Source organism: Gadus macrocephalus, chromosome 8, assembly GCF_031168955.1.
Source record: "Gadus macrocephalus chromosome 8, ASM3116895v1".
Taxonomy (NCBI): Eukaryota; Metazoa; Chordata; class Actinopteri; order Gadiformes; family Gadidae; genus Gadus; species Gadus macrocephalus.
In genome coordinates, this window is record NC_082389.1 from 2044135 (window position 1) to 2057950 (window position 13816).

The following is a 13816-nucleotide window of genomic DNA, read 5'->3' on the forward strand; positions in this document are numbered from 1 at the left end:
TTCCTTCCAGGAAAGGCATCTCCCATCAACGACGTCTCCATCGATAGCGAACTCTGTGGTGTCTGTGGTTCAGACGGTGAGGAACACGGATGTGGCCCTGGATGACCTGCTGTCCTTGACTGCCAACATCTACCTGTCACTACCTGCTACGGCAGATACATGCACCCCTTCAGGGGAATACGTCGATCCCTCATCCAGAAGGCCACGTAGCTTTCGGTCCAGGCTCTTGTCATCTCGAGTCTAGACTACTGCAATTCATGAAATTTACTTATTCATCAAAATTTACTTATTTGATGAATTTGTAATGTGCTTGAATGATTCTTGCAATTGCTGGGATTCATCTTCATTGTTGAATGCACTCATGTTCGTTTCTATTATTTAAAAGTATCAGCTAAATCCATGTAATCTATTGTCAGATATTTGGTCTTATGACCTGCTACTCGTGAAGATGCCTACAAAACCGTCACTGTAAATACTCTCCTCCACTAGACTTTTCGGAGTGGGTGCCAATCACAGGACAGCATTCGGTGACATTTAGTGGCCCCCAAGGGTTGACAGAGTGAGTGGTGCTGCAGGCTGCTGCTCGGCTGAACACGACTCAGTAGCGACTCATGTCAAACCACTTTTTGCATACCGCAGGGTTTACTTTCACTTACTTTTACTTTCACTTTAGAATGCAAAAACTTTAGTTTTGCATTCTCTTAATGTGCACGACCATACGGGGTATTCTACTGCTGCATAGGTTTCTGCCCCACAACATATGCATATTTTCTATGTTACACAATGCTTGCTTGCATCCTGTGTATTTTCTATATTTAGCCTTCATGATTTCTGCCTGTTCTTCTAGCTGTGACTCATGTCCCCTCAGGAGATAAAAAGTTTCTTTATCGTCTTTTGGGTGAAGATGGAAGAGCAGATTAATTAAGAGGGACTAATGGGACACAGCGTGGCAACAGCCCCGAGCTCTGAGCGTATCAACCGATAGGCCCCAGGGGTATTGGTGCTATCTGGATGAGATCTTCGGTCTCTGGGATCGACCTGAATCAGAGTTCCTCAAATTCGTTGGCATCCTTAACTTTCATCACCCGCATATATTAAATGAGCACTTCCTCTTCATCGAGTGGTTCAACTGGAGCCAGTGGTCTTCTTCACTGATGGCTTAAATCACTCGCTATGAACGTCTTTCTGTCAGAGTCATCAATGCAGACACTTTGTATTGATGATTGTATAAACATAAATTATTTCCAGCTATCCATTTGAACAAGTGTGTGTATGTGTCCCTCCCATCAGATATCCATTTCATCTGCATACATCTCCCGATCTCCCTACTAGGACTTCTGACCTATACTCAATTTACTTATATCTGTATGTATTTCATGAATATAAGTATGCGTATATTTGTGTGTACGTCTACATTTTAGGGAATGGGGGACTGGGCTGGAAAGGAAATCCTCTGGGGGAACAATGCTCATGGGGAACACAAATACACACTTAATAACAAAGGAGAGCTTCCTGCATCATGAATCAATTTATTAAAATCAAACCCTGTTGAACGAAGCTGCTCATTTGAACACATTTACATTTTCATTTGTTCAGGCACGAAATGCCAACGGTAAAACCCCAATCAAAGATACCGGAGGAAAGTGAGAGACAGCCAAACATCTAAACTTAACAGGTAAATATGGCTAAGTTTGAATATATTTAAATGTTACCACACTCGTCAGAGGAACCCTTCTGTAGCTCTGACCATGTTTTATTTTACATTTTTCTAAAATCGGGCCAATCACAATCATCCTACATTTTAAGGGGAGCAACATGATGCATAGGAATGCAATTTATGATTTATCTTGTTCATCTCTGTCCAACGTCTCTTGCATATCATCCATTTCGACAAATATCTCATGGTGAATAAATGCTGAAACAACAGGTTATCAGAAAGTACAACAAATTGGATACAAATTTAACTAATAATAATATTTTATATTTTTGGCGCCTTTCCAGTCACCAAATGCCAACTAACAGGTGACCTACTTAACTGGCTTGCTTGTTCTAATAAAAGCATTTTTTTATGTGCATAGCAAATTTCATATATATATATATTTTAATTATGAGGTAATACAGAAATCAAGCTCTTCTGATTGGCCTAGCACATGGGGCTGATGGGAACACCGCGCTTGGGCTCGTATTTCGTTGTCCTGGTAACCATGGTGATGCAGTCGATGATGGGACAGACACTGAGACACAGCGTGCAACCAGTGCAGCTGTCAGTGACGAAGGGAAGATGGGTCTCTGGATCAAACGTTATGGCCTGGAGGGAGGGAGGGAGGGAGGGAGGGAGAGGGAGGGAGAGGGAGAGGGAGAGGGAGAGGGAGAGGGAGAGAGAGAGAGAGAGAGAGAGAGAGAGAGAGAGAGAGAGAGAGAGAGGGAGAGGGAGTGAGAGAGAGAGAGAGAGAGAGAGAGAGAGAGAGAGAGAGGAAGTGAGAGAGAGAGAGAGAGCGAGAAAGGGAGAGATAGCGTGAGCAAGAACGAGAGCGAGAGAGAGTGATAGCTGAGTTAAGTTGAGTTGAGAAATTATCTTCACCATACTCATTTGAAGGTTAAAATCCATTCACGGTAATTCCCTGTAAACTATAGACCCTTTTTCTCCAAAGGGTCATCGTAGGATGGACACAGGTGTCAGTCATAACTGTATTTATGTGTCTGCTCCAGCAAAGATCCACATAGAAGGAGCACACCCCTGATTACAGATAGAGAGAGCAAAGTACCCCTAAGTACAACCATGCTACAACTTGTTGTTCAGTTGATTCCCGGTCCAGTGTGAAACCGCACACTCTTGTTCAGATGCCGAATAATATTTTAATGAACAACGTTTCGGCCTGAGGCCTTTTTCAAGTTTCACATTATGCCGATCACGTTACCAAACCTTGCTCTCCATACAACTGGCATATTTTCCACCATGATGCAGAGGGTTTTGGACCTTTAAACGGACCCCAGGTTTCACAGTGTGCACTAGTGGTGACACTCTAATGGTATAGGGAACGGGAAACACAAATACATTGAGAAAGACATGGCTGGTTACTGAGTGACGAGGCGCCCCCTACCTGGTATCCTGAGTCGTTGCAGGTCATGTAGCACTTGCCACAGTTGATACACATGTCCTCGTCGATCAAGGCCAGCACCTGGAACAACAGCGAGGACGTGTTATACAACCAGTTGGACGGCTTGGGATTGTGATATAAATACTAGGGCTGGGCAAAGATTACAAGTTTTAATCGCGATTAATCACATAGTATTGGTGAGTTAACTTGCGATTAATCGCACTTACAATTCACAGTTACATTTTAAATCCACTCCAATTGAAGTTAAATGATATTATCAACTGGAATGACACATTATCCTTCATACCAAATGTACCTAATAACCAAAAACGTGTTAAAATAAGATTGTGTTAACGCGTAATTACCGCGTTAACTTGCCCAGCCCTAATAAATACACATGATAGTATTCTCACTTAAAATGCTATAATATACAGTATATGCTACATTATTTTCATATTGAATTAGTTACAATATACAATGACATGCCCTTAAAACATTTACACACAGAAGGTCCAGATCAGATTTATTAAACGAGGGAATCTGAATGTGCAGAGATACAATTCACCAGGACTGAGGAGAAAGGTTTCCTTGACAACGGACCCAAACTGCTGTTGTGTAGGAAAATAGACAGGTTAAGCGAAGGCACAACTTCTGGTACCTGTTCCTTGTTGTCCAGTTCTTGGTACGCTCCGATGTGGCGCAGTGCTCTGGCTATCACGTCCTACACACACACACACACACACACACACACACACACACACACACACACACGCACACATTTATGTAAGCATATAACAGATCCTTAATACTATGTGTCTGTGTGTGTGTGTGTGGGGGTGTGCTTGTGTTTAGGTGTGTGTAAAAATAATACGCAAGCTCTAAATTTGCATATGAATTTGAACTGTAAAAAGGTAGGACATTAGGATGTGAAAATTATTTTATGAAAAAAAAATATCCCGCAGTTGAGCTTGTCATCGCCCATCGTGTGTATGTGTGTGCAAACCTTGACAGCAGGAACCGGCTTCTTGGATAGGTTGACTTTGGGTTCAGTGGTTTCCGTGACAACGCCAACGCCGCTGTCTCTAGTCTGTCTCTTGTACGCCGCGATGGCGTCCTGCTTCTCCTGTAGATAAGAGCCGAAACTGGGGAGGCTCTGCACACACACACACACACACACACACACACACACACACACACACACACACACACACACACACACACACACACACAATCCACATACACACACACAATCAACATACACACACATACACACACACACCACACAATCCACATACACCCACATAAACAGACACAAACACAATCAACATACACACACACACACACACACACACACACACGCACACTCATCATACACGCACAACCGTCACAGACAGATACACGATCACCATATATTCACACATACACACACACAAACACAATCAACATTCACGCACAAACACACCACACACACACACACACACACACAGATTCAACGCGCATACACACACACACACACACACACACACAAACAAACACAGACACACACACAATCATCATACACACATGACCATCACCAACACACACGATCACCACACACCCAGACATACACATACACAAACACGATCAACATACACACACACACACACACACACACACACACACACACACACACACACACACACACACACACACACACACACACACACACACACACACACACACACACACACACACACACATACACACACAGCCATTTAGGGAGGGCCATTTTCAATTGGTAAATTTCCTTTTTCTAGTAACGAATAAAACAAATATTGATGCGTTGTTTTTGGACAATAGTCAGTCGCACAATTTTTTTTATATCTTTAAGCCATTCAAAGTGGCTGGTGAATTCCCAAATAAACATATTTTATACAGATTAGCCAGAGATTATCAGGATCGGAGCTCTGACTTTGAACGGCTGTGTTCTTAAGACAGTGAGTGGTGATTTAACTGGCCTTCTTTCAATCACCACCGGGTAATTGGTGGCCTACTTCCACTGGGCAGAGAAATCTTTACTACTACAACTCATTACATAGGCAGTGAGTTGAGACACTGTGAACTGCACTGAGGGTACACTGAAACCCAAAAATCCAGCAATGATGGAAAAAGGCTATTGATCACTTCTGCCCCCGATTGAATGAGTTCAATTGATCCGTGGTTCTGAAGCCCACCTTTCCCACCAGCTCGCCCACCCTGGGGATGGGCTTGCCCTTCTGGTGCTTCTGTGTTGGAGGAGACTGGCCGTCCCAAGCATCCAGACCCTCCAGACTCTTCAGGTACAGCAGGGCCTTCAGGCCTGGGGGGGTGATGATAACAACATCATCATCATCCTCATCATCATCCTAATCATCAACCTCCTCCTCCTCCTCATCATAATCCTCCTCCATCTCCTCATCATCATCATCATCATCTTCTACTTCTTCTTCTTCTTCATCATCATCATCATCATCATCTTCTTCTTCATTATCATCATCATCATCATCATCATCATCTTCTCCATTGGTTCACATCAGAACCAATCACACAAAGTTCCCGGCTTTGGATCAATAAAGTGTTCTGGATCAATAATCCTTAAATCCACATGCATAATTTACATACATCTATGATTTATCTCGGATTAGGTCAATTATGCAAGTTTAAGGTGCAATGAATATTTAATACTACAATAGTATATATTCTATATGTAAAACTACATATTCCCTCGTTCCCTGAATCCTTTTTATTATAAAAATGTAATAATTAGTTTAGTTATTGTATCTATTGTTTATTCACATTTCACCATGTTGGCAAGTCACCGTGGTTAGCAACTCTCGTTCAGATATGAACAACAATCCAAACACACTTGAGGCCGTGTGGAGGACCAGGTGTTCCCCAGACGGAGTGGAGGCTACTCAACGCGTGGAGCTGAAACAGGAAGCACGGCTGGGGTCCCATACCTACGCAGTAGTCCTCAATCAGAGTGAAGTCCTGGTTCTGAATCGCACTGCACACCTAGACAGACAGAGTGAGACATGAGAGAGCCACGAGAGACCGGGACAGGGAGTGTGGATGTTAATATGTTAATTACGTGAGATTCATTAGCATGAATAACACAGTATCTGATCCTCATTAAGGCCTGTGTAAAGAAATGACCTAAAGTTATTTTCTCAACTGTAAAGAATTTATACTACTGTGTGTGTGTGTGTGTGTGTGTGTGTGTGTGTGTGTGTGTGTGTGTGTGTGTGTGTGTGTGTGTGTGTGTGTGTGTGTGTGACTGTGTGTGTGTGTGCCTGCGTGTTTGTGAGTGTGTGTGACTTTGTGTCTGTGTCTGCATGTGAGTGTGTGACTGTGTGTGTGTGATTTTGTGTGTGTTCCTGTGTGTGTGTTCCTGTGTGTGTGTGTGTGTTTGTGTGTTCCTGTGTTCCTGTGTGTGTGTGTGTGTGTGTGTGTGTGTGTGTGTGTGTGTGTGTGTGTGTGTGTGTGTGTGTGTGTGAGTGTATGTTCCTGTGTGTGTGTGTGTGTTTGTAAGTATGTTCCTGTGTGTGTGTGTGTGTGTGTGTGTGTGTGTGTGTGTGTGTGTGTGTGTGTGTGTGTGTGTGTGTGTGTGTGTGTGCGTGTGTGTGTTTGTAAGTATGTTCCTGTGTGTGTGTGTGTGTGTGTGTGTGTGTGTGTGTGTGTGTGTGTGTGTGTTTGTAAGTATGTTCCTGTGTGTGTGTGTGTGTGTGTGTGTGTGTGTGTGTGTGTGCGTGTGTGTGTTTGTAAGTATGTTACTGTGTGTGTGTGTGTGTGTGTGTGTATGTGTGTGTGTGTGTGCGTGTGTGTGTCTTAACTCACCTGCAGTAAACAGGCTCCAGTGTGGAGGAACTGCAGTCCGCTCTCAGCTGAGTCGATGCCCCCGGTGGCCAGGACGGGGAACCCCGGCAGGGCCTTGCTGATGGCGGACACGGCTCTCAGGGCGATGGGCCGGATGGCGTTGCCTGCAGGGAGGGGCGTGATTGATCGACGGTCGATCATTGATCGGTAAAGATTTTGCCGATCACGTGATCATTTTCTCGATCAAACGGAGGTTGTGTTGCATAGCGTGAGAACCGTTGGTTCTTGTATTTTCTACCAATAGGTGTTTTTAATATAGCCTATGGAAAAATACATGAAAAATAATAAATGATTGATCAGGTTGTGTGTGTGTGTGTGTGTACGTGTGTGTGTGTGTGTGTGTGTGTATATGTGTGTTTGTGTATATGTGCATGTGTTTGTATGTGTGTGTGTGTGTGTGTGTGTGTGTGTGTGTGTGTGTGTGTGTGTGTGTGTGTGTGTGTGTGTGTGTGTGTGTGTGTGTGTGTGCGCGTGTGTGTCTATGTGCAGGTCTTTCTGTGTGTGCGTGTGCACGCGCTTGTGTCTATATGCATGTGTGCGTGTGCTAAACGTGTGTGTGCACTCACCGGACACCCCCCCGTACGTGGTGCGTTGTCCCGCCCCCACGCTGGGCCAGGGCGAGGCGTCCGCCTTCAGCCCCATGAGGCCCGACACCGTGTTGGTGGCTGTGACGCCGTTGGCCCCGCCTGCACCCGGAGAGAGAGACCGTCAGCCAATGCGCAATAGAGAGAGACCGTCAGCCAATAGAGAGAGACCGTCAGCCAATAGGCAATAGAGAGAGAGAGACCGTCAGCCAATAGGCAATAGAGAGAGAGACCGTCAGCCAATAGGCAATAGAGAGAGACCGTCAGCCAATAGGCAATAGAGAGAGAGACCGTCAGCCAATAGGCAATAGAGAGAGACCGTCAGCCAATAGGCAATAGAGAGAGAGGCCGTCAGCCAATACGCAATAGAGAGAGACCGTCAGCCATTAGGCAATAGAGAGAGACCGTCAGCCAATAGGCCATAGAGCGAGACCGTCAGCCAACAGGCAATAGAGAGAGAGACCGTCAGCCATAGGCAATAGAGAGAGACTATCAGCCAATAGGCAATAGAGAAACCAACGTCAGCCAATAGGCCATAGAGAGAGAGACCGTCAGCCAATAGGCAACAGAGAGACCGTCAGCCAATAGGCAATAGAGAGAGAGACCGTCAGCCAATAGGCAATAGAGAAATCAACATCAGCCAATAGGCAATAGAGAGAGGCAGCGTCAGCCAATAGAGAGAGAGACCGTCAGCCAATAGGCAATAGAGAGAGAGTCCGTCAGCCAATAGGCAATAGAGAGAGGCAGCGTCAGCCATAGGCAATAGAGAGAGAGAACATTAGCCAATAGCCAATAGAGAGAGAGACCGTCAGCCAATAGGCAGTAGAGAGAGACCGTCAGCCAATAGGCAATAGAGATTGAGACCGTCAGCCAATAGCCAATAGAGAGAGACCGTCAGCCAATAGCCAACAGAGAGACTAATGGTCTCCTGGGTTCTGAAGGCCGGTCTACCTTCGTAAGCGGCCGTGGCGATGACCACGATGTTGGTGACGTTTGGCGTCAGCTTGGCGAAGAACGGGATGGAGACGGCCGCGCGCACCCAGCGACAGATGTTACGCACCAGCTCTGGGTCCTGACCACCAACACACACACACACACACACACACACACACACACACACACACACACACACACACACACACACACAATCAAGATTTATTTCTACGACGCAGTGGCTTGCAGTGTTTTAGTACAGTATACGTGGACAGGGTGCTACTGGGGTGATACAGGATGAGCGGCTGATGTGGGGCACGTCTAGAGACTGCTCCTCACCACCTACACTAAGACCATCCCACCTAAGTCTGTACCTGCGCTGTATTACATCCTCGAATAAACCATGTATTCAACCCTCTGATCCAACCTGTCAAGTTGCCTTGAAGTCCACTTCAAGAATTACTAAAAAGAATACACAACGCAGAGTGGATACGAATAGTTTAGAAATAAGCTGAAATCTGACAGAACACACCTGTCCACACGCCAGCCCCATGCCTTTCTCCCCCATGCCGTGAGGACAGGAGAGGTTCAGCTCCAACGCGTCCGCTCCTGAAGCCTAAGACAGACGGACAGAAGGACAGACGGACAGACGGACAGACGGACAGAAGGACAGACGGACAGAAGGACAGACGAACACACACACACACACGCACGCACGCACGCACGCACGCACGCACGCACGCACGCACACACACACACACACACACACACACACACACACACACACACACACACACACACACACACACACACACACACACACACACACACACACACACACACACACACACACACACACAGACACGCGTTACGGAAGGTTTTAAGGCAGTAGAACCACAGTGAGCTAAGTGTGTCTCGTCGTCTTTCTCACCTCCGCCATCTTGGCTATTTCCGTCCAGTCGGACTTGTTGAAGCTGCACATGATGCTGGAGATCACCACCTGAGGGACAGGCAGAACCATGTCTCCCAAACGGATAAGACTCCCAAACATGACAAGACACTAGGCGGCATGTGGCTCAGGAGGTACAGCGGGCTGGTTGGTAACCGCGAGGTCGCTAGTTCGATCCCCGGCTCCTCCTAGCTGAGTGTCGAGGTGTCCCCCAGAGCGAGGGACCTAAATGCAGTCCATTTACCCCGCTATTTTATGAAATTCAAAATGGGAAGACTAGAACGGAATGCTTTGAACAGCTGGGAATAGAACGAAGCGCAGAGTTACGTTGTTCGGGAAGTCCTTCTTGAGCTCGGTCACCCCCTGGCACCAGTAGGCCGCCGTCTTCTCGCTGATCAGCTCGATGTTCAGGAAGGAGCTCTGGCCCGGCCCGAACATGGGCCCCGACGTGGTCCCACGCACGATACGGGGGGACACGTTGGTCACCAGGTCCTGGGGGGGGGGGGGGGCGGACAGACAGACAGACAGACAGACAGACAGACAGACAGACAGACAGACAGACAGACAGACAGACAGACAGACAGACAGACAGACAGACAGACAGACAGACAGACAGACAGACAGGGACACAGACAGACAGGGACACAGACAGACAGGGACACAGACAGACAGGGACACAGACAGACAGACAGGAACACAGACAGACAGACAGGGACACAGACAGACAGGAACATAGACAGACAGGAACACAGACAGACAGGAACACAGACAGATAGACAGGAACACAGACATATAGACAGGAACACAGACAGACAGGTAGGGACACAGAAAGACAGACAGACAGGGACACAGACAAGAGTATGAAAAGTAAAAGAAAGAAAGATGATTATAATGAATGAATCAATGATGACTGAAGTTACTTCATCATGATCCAAAGACACACAAACACACGTATCGCGCTGCAACGATTACTTTGCTCTTTCACGTTCAGGATCAGCGTTGCGTGCGCGTGTGTGCATGCGTTCATGTGCGGGAGGCACGTGTGTGTTTCCCCCTGCCCACCTTGTCCAGTCCAAAGGTCTTGGTGAGAGCGAAGCCCCAGCCCTGCTCGAAGGCCCGGCGGATCATGGCGCAGCTGGTGGTGGGGGGGGCGGACGCCAGGCCGAAGGGGTTGGGGAAGCGGATCCCGCACACCTCCACGCTGATGTCCACGGCGTCGATGGCGCTGTAGAACAGAGGCAGCTTCGGCACGGCGCTCACCGCCTGCCCGTGGAGAGACTGCAGGGCGACAGAGAGAGGGGGGGACGGTCCGACCCCTGGTCAGTACCCGGGCTGCTGATTGTGGCACGAAGGCGTAAGGCTGTGAGACATAATGCTGATTTCATGTTTGAAAGCGTTACGTCAACGGAGTCCGATAATGGGAACACCAAAAGCAAAACCGGAGACGAAAAGGCCAAAAACATTTCTAGCAATAGAAATGTGGGAGGTTGTGAATCGATTCTGATGATATAAGATACACGATTCTTACATGAAGGGATTTTTTCCCCCACCTACTCGATGTTTTTACCCTGCTTTGACCGCTCCGTGTAGGGTCCAGAGATACTGTGAGGTTATCTGCTCTACTATAGTCTACTGTAGTGTATTGTAGTCTACTGTAGTCTACTGTGGTCTACTGTAGTCTACTATAGTCTACTGTAGTCTACTGTAGTCTACTGTAGTCTACTGTTAGTCTACTGTAGTCTACTGTAGTCTACTGTAGTCTACTGTAATCTACTATAGTCTACTGTAGTCTACTGTAATCTACTATAGTCTACTGTAATCTACTATAGTCTACTGTAGTCTACTGTAGTGTACTGTAGTCTACTGTAGTCTACTGTAGTCTACTGTAGTGTACTGTAGTCTACTGGGCTCCCTGGTGCATAACAAAGCACCAGTGTTTGTCCTATGATGGCTCCTCCGGGGAAAGCAATGTACTGCTACACTTTGACGTGACCTCAAACCTATCTTTCGCCACATTTACGCTTGCAGCACTATTCCTAGAATGTCTCCTCGCCTCTCTTATCAAGTAACACACGAGTGTTGGATACTGATAATGAGCTGGACTGATAGCGGCTACACGTTGCAGTCAGCGATTTACAACCGCAGGTGGTTCAAGGGACGGCAGCAAGCTTTTTACGAATAATCAAGAAGCTTTTACGTTACGTTTATTGCTACTAATACTTAGCCTGGCGAGCCAGACCCACATCAAGATGTTGGGTCTGGGAACCCTCCATTGGCACGGCTCAATCCAAGGGGTGGGATAAACGGTTGTCTTTCAAATTCCCTCTGCACGCAATAGGATAGCGCTACAATCAATCACGTAGCAGGGACCACATGGACTTGACACGGAACAGTCGCAACTCTGTTGTGGTTACGTTAGGCCCGCCCACCGACTCCACACACGATGTGATTGGCCTGACCAGAGTTTGGTTTGTCCGGCTCGCAAGCTAATGGAGGGTTTCTAGACGACCCTGGCTGCTAATAAAATTTGCTGCCGCTAGATTTCTGGGCTAACTACTACTAATACAACATTAACATTCTGTTATGTAGCAGATGCTATATCCAAAGTGACTTTGGAAGAACAACACCTTGATGGAGAGCAGAGTAGCAATAGGCATCAGAACCTTTTTTATGGAGTAGTGTAACTGCAAATTAACAGTACCGACAGATAAGTTAGTTTTACTTTCACTTTACTTTTTTTTGTTTAACTTTTTTACTATCACAAAAGTTAAACAAAACTGTCTCGTCGACGCTCTTACGCGCGGGCGGCGGGCGGCGGGCGGCCTCGTCACCTGGATGTATCGGTGCATGTGCCAGGAGGCCTGCTTGCCGTCGTTGACCGACTCCACGGTGGTGTTGGCCAGGCCGGCGATGTCTCCGCCCGCGAACACCCAGGGCTCGCTGGTCTGCATGGTGTCCGTGCTGATGTCGGGGGTCCCCCAGCGGTTCAGCTTCACCGGGGCCAGGGCCTCCGCCACTGGGGGGGCAGCAGGAGGGTTTGGTTTGATTTGACGTTCATCGGTCAAATGTGCAAAGAACATCGAATGTTCATCGAATGACAGAAACAAAGACAAGGCTCTATTTTTCCTTTTTTTTTTCTTAACACATTTGAAAAGGAGTGGGGAGAAGTACACACTTGTTTAATCCCACCCCTTTCATTAAATCATACAATAATTATGAACTACTACCTGTTCCCTTGACTTAAATTAAACTCGCCATTTGTGCAATTAATACCTGGAAAATAATTATGTAATATTAAATTTAGCCACTTGGAAGCACAAAACATATTTTCTAAAGCTAAGTAAATACAGTAAGTATACCTACTTAAACACATATTCACATATAAGTGCATATACACAAGTTCATACACAAAATCATTCAATTCATGCACAAGATCAGGTGAGTGACAAGAGCTCAACCACGGGGTTGGGTTTGAGGCGTTATGACACGACTACGGTAGTCATAGAAACACTGGAGGGGGGTTGACTCTTTCATGGTGCTTTACCGGTGGACTTAAACCTTTAACATAACATAAATTTAACAATTATTCCCCAAAGGCGAAGTGAAGAGTGAGGGATTCTTCCCTACTATTCACGGAGCCTGAGGTGAATAATTGTTTTAGTATGTATAAAACGTGAACACTCCAAGTATAAACAAGATGACACTTTATGCCGGGGTTGATTTGTTTTTATTAGGGGTTGATTCGTTTTTATTAGCGTGGCGAGACGACCGTTACGCAATATCCCGAGTTTGTGATCTCAAACATGGGATATGGCCCAATATCCCGAGATAGCGAACCAATCAAATGGTGCCATCTTAGGAGGTTCATGTTTAGCATATACTAAAGATCAATGCGCGCCTAATAACACCAGCGATAGGTGTATTATTAAAGCATAAAGTAGTCCCTTATTATGCTCTCGGTTAAACATCGCAAAATATGTTGACATATTGAACACGAACATTGGCATTAAGTTGTCCCCTGTGTCTGTGTATGTGTGTTTGTGGGCATTTCTGCACTTATGTTAATCCCGCTATGAAAGTCCACAGTAGGGGGTCAGTTGTGTGTATAATGTTTAACTAATCACAGTCATTCTGTGGTAGCTGCAATGTAAACCTTACTCTCTGAAACCCTGAAGAACGCTATAATGCCCAGCATGAATGGCTGCGGTCATCAGCTTAGCGTTAAGGCGAAGGTAAACCAGAGCCTTCTTTCCTAGTTCCTATTCCGAGTTTGAACTGCTGTTGCATGTCTGTTATATCTTGGTCTCTTGACGTAGCTGCTTGGATTCTTTGCCTTGCTTCTGCACTCAGTTACTATG

The 13816-nt window shown here is 46.3% G+C and overlaps 1 protein-coding gene across 1 annotated transcript in view; it reads right to left on the reverse strand.

The window, feature by feature from the left end:
* Positions 1-1515: 1515 nt before the first annotated feature.
* dpydb (dihydropyrimidine dehydrogenase b) overlaps positions 1516-13816 on the reverse strand; it is a 20950-nt gene continuing 8649 nt past the window's right edge. Inside the window, exons 12-25 of the mRNA XM_060060006.1 lie at positions 12290-12474; positions 10521-10736; positions 9786-9950; positions 9441-9509; positions 9042-9125; positions 8528-8648; positions 7559-7678; positions 6954-7096; positions 6077-6131; positions 5312-5436; positions 4102-4251; positions 3757-3819; positions 3102-3179; positions 1516-2308 (exon numbers count right to left, since the gene is read on the reverse strand). Coding sequence (XP_059915989.1) covers positions 2144-2308; positions 3102-3179; positions 3757-3819; positions 4102-4251; positions 5312-5436; positions 6077-6131; positions 6954-7096; positions 7559-7678; positions 8528-8648; positions 9042-9125; positions 9441-9509; positions 9786-9950; positions 10521-10736; positions 12290-12474 — 1739 coding nt within the window. The 3' untranslated portion in view covers positions 1516-2143. The remainder of the gene's footprint in view (positions 2309-3101; positions 3180-3756; positions 3820-4101; positions 4252-5311; positions 5437-6076; positions 6132-6953; positions 7097-7558; positions 7679-8527; positions 8649-9041; positions 9126-9440; positions 9510-9785; positions 9951-10520; positions 10737-12289; positions 12475-13816) is intronic.